Genomic DNA, 5,050 nt, shown 5'->3' with positions numbered 1-5,050 from the left:
TCAATTAACCCCCCTACTCACCCCCCGCACCAAGCATGCTGTGTGTGTGTGTGTGTGTGTGTGTGTGTGTGTGTGTGTCATTGTGTGTATACGTCTGTATACGCCTGTGTGTGTGTGTGTGTGTGTGAATGCAGAGGGGAGTACACAAAAATGTTCATGGGCTATGTAAGCGTGTGTGTGTGTGTGTGTATATGTATATGCCCTGCCCCCCACTGTGGCGACGCCCTGTGAGCCAGCAGAGGCTCGCTGGCTCGTTACCTCACTTTACTCCGCCGCGACTTGGGCTCCACTTTGATTTATAGTTCAAATCCACGGTTGGGTGTTGCCTACTTTGCATTATCGACTACTTCTGTCTGCCCGGATTGGGCCTTGGGCTGAAGGGGACTTCTCTGGTGAAATGAAAGTTTGAGTTAAAAATAAAATAGCTCATCAAATCTGAATTTGGCCTGAGATGTGTCGGTCCCTCCCTGTGCGTGATGCTCTACAGACCCCTTAGTGTCTGATTACGCCCTAAACGAGTCCTCGGCACCGTCGGGTCGCGTTCAACATTGTGAAAGCCAATGACTTTAGAGGAGGGGTTCCTGGGCCTCTTTGCTGTTCTGCTGCGTGTTAGCGAGCAGAGCTCTCTGTGACTGCCGGAAGCACGCAGGTGAATGCATCACGCACGGCACACAGTCCACTCTCAGTATCTAGTACCCTTTTGCAATCAGACAATGCCCCTCAGGTCCCCAGCAGCTCCCTACGCCTTTCTAATGAATGGCTTTCACACACGCACATACACACACGCACACACTCGCAGAAGTGATTACTCTGGCACTTTGTTCTTCACACCTCTCTTCCTTCCGCTCGGCTCCAGGACATTGTGGAAAGACCTTTGCCATTTTGAAGAGGTTCCTTAGTTCCGCTGTTCCGGAAGCTGATTGGCTGCTCATCGTCGACGACGACACGCTAATCAGGTACCCGGGAATGCTTCGGTGACTCAGGAACCACTCTCTTCAAAAGAAGTTTTGGTTGCGTCTTGTTTTTTATTTCATGGGGATTCAAATATGGAAATGTTAAAGATGCAGTATGAAGGACTTAGTGGCTTCTACTGGCCAGTAAGTAATAAAGTTGGTTATTTTATTAATTTAGTCTCCAAAACTTTAAGTAAAATGGTCGATTATGATTACAAATTTAATGTGTCCTCCCTAGAGTTGTTTGTCTGTCCTGGGCTGTAGAAACATGTAGAAACCTCCCCCTTTGTAGACATAAAGGGTTCGTTCTTTGTATATTCCCACATTAACGTTAACACAAATATACACTGAGTAAAATATACTTATATTCCATTTCGGCCAGTTCCGCTAGATATCACTAAACTACACACCTTCTTTAATCACCTTAAAAATATGTTAGAATAAAACACATAACTGAAAACGAAAGGCTAAAAAAGTGATCTTTATTAGTGGTTCTTGGTTGTTAATTCCTTGCTCCCCAAGGGCTGTTTGGGGAAACATTTGAAAAACTATTTAATTAGTGGGGCTGAAACGCTGTCATCTTCCAAAGATGTTGTACAACAAAATTGGGATCATCAGGCTTTCCCACCGAGAGCCGTTTTGTGTGGTCATTGATTTCATTAAGTATTCTTGAAGATGCTTCTTCTTTCTGTGGCTGCGTTGGGTTTCATTTTGCCCCAAGGATTCACCCGATAATCACCCTGAATTTAAATTCCTTTGACTTCATAAATTAGTTGGGAATTGCATCTTCAGACTGGGCAGGGCGGCTTCTAGCTGCGTCAAGGGACAATATTCTCTGCTATTTATTTCTGGATGTTTCCTCCGAGGCAGAATTGACGGAGACACTTTAGAGAGAGAGTCCCTCTTGTGTTCTTCTTTGTCCTTCACTTCTCCTGTCTTCTCCCGCCCTCTCGCCTGCCTCTAGTTTGCCGCGGTTACGCAGTCTGCTGCGTTGCTATGACGCCACAGAGGCTGTGAGCCTGGGCGAGCGCTATGGTTACGGCCTGGGACAGAAAGGATACAGCTACACCACGGGGGGAGCCGGGTGAGAAATGGGGGGAGGATGCGTGTGTGTGTGTGTGTGTATGTACTGTATGTATGTGCGTATCGCAGAGGTGTGTGGCGGTTTTCATAGACAATATCGCTTGTTATAACGCTCATAACAGTTACACAACAACGGTACTAAAAAAGTATCATGAAGACTGAATAAATGATCCAAAAACACACACACACACACACACACACACACACACACACACACACACACACACACACACACACACACACACACACACACACACACACGGTTGGAGTTCTCAGGTTTTCCTCTGGGATACCACTTCATGTTTGCTCCTACCTGTTTGTGTGTGTCTGTGAGAGTGTGTGTGTATTAGGGGTGGCACGGTTTGTGAAAAAAAACTCAGAACCGTGCAGTTGGCATGTCACGGTTCGGAGTGTGTGTTCGTCGTACGGTCCCACGGTTCAGGCTAGTTATGCGCATGCGCATGTGCAATTGATTCCCGTATGTGACAATGTGTTTCCCTTTCGCACAAAAGGGAGTGTGGAGTTTGGAGTGCTGCGCGCGGGTAATGGCAAGTGCGAGAGACAAGGAAGACCGCCCGGAGTTGCAGGATGCGCCAGCCTCAAATAGTTTCTGGTGTGTGGGAACATTTTGGATTTCAGGTTACCTATGACGACAGCGGAAATAAAAACGACAGAAAGGACTGCGACTGTGTGCAAGCATTGTGCAACACGTGTTCAATATGCTCTCGGCAACACTTCTAACATGCTAGCTCATCTGAAGAGACGTCACCCCAATGTGTCGGTAGACGGCATAAGGAAGAGAGAGCCGCGGGTCACGCAACAACTTCTCTCCTCAGCATTCAATCAGCCTCTCAGTGATAACTCGGCCAGGCCAATGGCCATAACGAAAGCCATCGGGATGTTTATTGCAAAAGTTATGATGCCGTATAGTGTGATTGAGGGTGAAGGATTTCGTCAGTTGATGAATATACTCGAGCCCCGCTACAACATTCCCTCCCGCCGACACTTCGGCACCTCTGTAGTTCCAAAACTATATGACGAGACACGTGCTCATTACATTACTCCGGAGTGGGAAATGAGAAGCTGCGTTCTGCAAACCCGCCCCGTTTATGAAAGTCATACCGGTGGGCATCTCTCTGAAATATTGAAAGATGCGGTGGCGGAATGGAAACTGGAGAGGGCCAACAGCGCAATTCCTGTCACGACAGATAATGCTAAAAATATAGTGAATGCAATCAATTTAGCAGCGGGACTCGGGCCACAGATCGGGTGCTTCACACACACACAGTAACCCTTGCAGCCAAGAGCGCAATCTCGCTCCACCCCCGTGTCCCGACTCCTAGGGCAGGTTAGGAAGGTGGTTCGCTTCTTTCACCGAAGCACGACAGCTGCCCACGTCCTAAAAACCAAGCAGGATATGCTGGAATTGCCTGTTCACAATCGAACGCATGACGTAGCAACTCGTTGGAACTCCACGTACGACGTGTCAGAGCGGTCATGTGGAGCAACAGGCTGCAATCTATTCTACCCTGATGGACAAAGACGTGAAGAAAAAAGCTACGGAAAACGTCTGTGTTAAATGACAGTAAGGCAAGACTGGCAGAGGGTCTCATTGACATTCTTAAACCCCTGAAGAATGTACCCACCACCCTCATGAGCACAGAGACATCCCCCTCAATTTCGATGATTATCCCAATGCAGTAGATGATCCTGAAATCCACGACACCAAGTGCAGAGGACAGTAACAGTACCACAATCAAAGAAGCTAAGGCAGCAATCACTAAAGACCTTAAAGGCAGATACAATGACCCTAGTCTTCAGGATTATCTGCACAGAGCCACTGCACTGGATCCAAGATTCAAGTCAATGCCATACCTGGAAGAAGCCTGTGTTAAGAAAATCTATGATGAACTCACCACGGACATTGTGGACATTGAAAAGCAGGTATTGTGTTTTTATTTTGTATATCTAAAGTAAATGTAATGTATCATCAATTATCCTAGTGATAATGGCTGTTTTTTTAGACTAAGCCAATCATATTTCATCTATGTGCCTTTGTAATATTTTTCTATTCCCCACTGCAGTAATAATTGTTTGTTGCCATTAGCTATTTATAGTTATTAACATTTCCTAAATGGCTATTTTGTCATAAATTCTTCAGGGTCAACACAGTGAAGCTCAAGTGGCCAATTCATCCACAGGAGCAGAGCCAGGGCCATCAGAGACCTCTCCTCCCCAGAAAAAATCTGCCATGGCAGTGGTATTTGCAGATTTGTTTGCAACAGAGGACAGAAGCACAAATCATTTGTCAGACATCATTCATGAAGAGGTCACCTCATACAAGGCCACAGTATCTGCATCTCTGTGGATGAAGATCCACTTGCATGATGGAAGAGCAATGAGCATAAGTATCCTCACATTGCTAAGTTGGCACAGCGTAATCTCGCTGTCCCAGGTACATCTGTTCCAAGTGAACGCGTTTTCTCAACGGCAGGGGACATAGTCACTGCAAGTAGGTCTCGCCTCCTGGCAGACAATGTGGACAAACAGATTTTCTTGCAGAAGAATATGAAAATAAAATGAACAGAGGAGCGTTGTTTCTAAATAGTGCAGTGTTTGATCAATGTTTATGCAACATTTATTGATAGCCATTAGCCAGCATGTTTTTAAATTTTTTAAATATTACAGTGGCACTTTTACTTTAGATAAGAACTCTATCTTTATGTTTCCAAATACTGCACTTAATTTCAGATGAAAGAATGTATCCTCAGTCTCAGGGAATAGAAGCATTGTTGATACTGTTTTGTGTTGAGCTGGTTGAAAGTATGCCTCACTTTATGTTCATGGCCTTTGCTATTGTTATGGCCTCATTATTATTCAAAAGACAGAGCTTTAAGAGTTACACTTTCTTTTAAAGGATGCAATTTATTGTAAGACCTAAACTGAAGATGGCAGTTATTTCAATTGCTATTCCATAATATTTCAATCTTGTGTGCCAAAAAGGGGCATACGTT

General features: G+C 45.2%; 1 protein-coding gene across 1 annotated transcript in view; it reads left to right on the top strand.

Moving 5' to 3' along the window:
• b3glctb (beta 3-glucosyltransferase b) overlaps positions 1 to 5,050 on the top strand; it is a gene marked incomplete at both ends in the record, with an annotated part of 25,941 nt that overhangs the window by 16,439 nt on the left and 4,452 nt on the right. Inside the window, 2 exons of the mRNA XM_084473646.1 lie at positions 857 to 956; positions 1,918 to 2,037. Coding sequence (XP_084329772.1) covers positions 857 to 956; positions 1,918 to 2,037 — 220 coding nt within the window. The remainder of the gene's footprint in view (positions 1 to 856; positions 957 to 1,917; positions 2,038 to 5,050) is intronic.

The sequence above is a fragment of the Micromesistius poutassou genome (assembly GCF_964030765.1).
Source record: "Micromesistius poutassou genome assembly, chromosome: 10".
Classification (NCBI taxonomy): Eukaryota; Metazoa; Chordata; class Actinopteri; order Gadiformes; family Gadidae; genus Micromesistius; species Micromesistius poutassou.
Note: the sequence above shows the minus strand (reverse complement) of the source record. Positions and strands in the feature narration are given on the sequence as shown.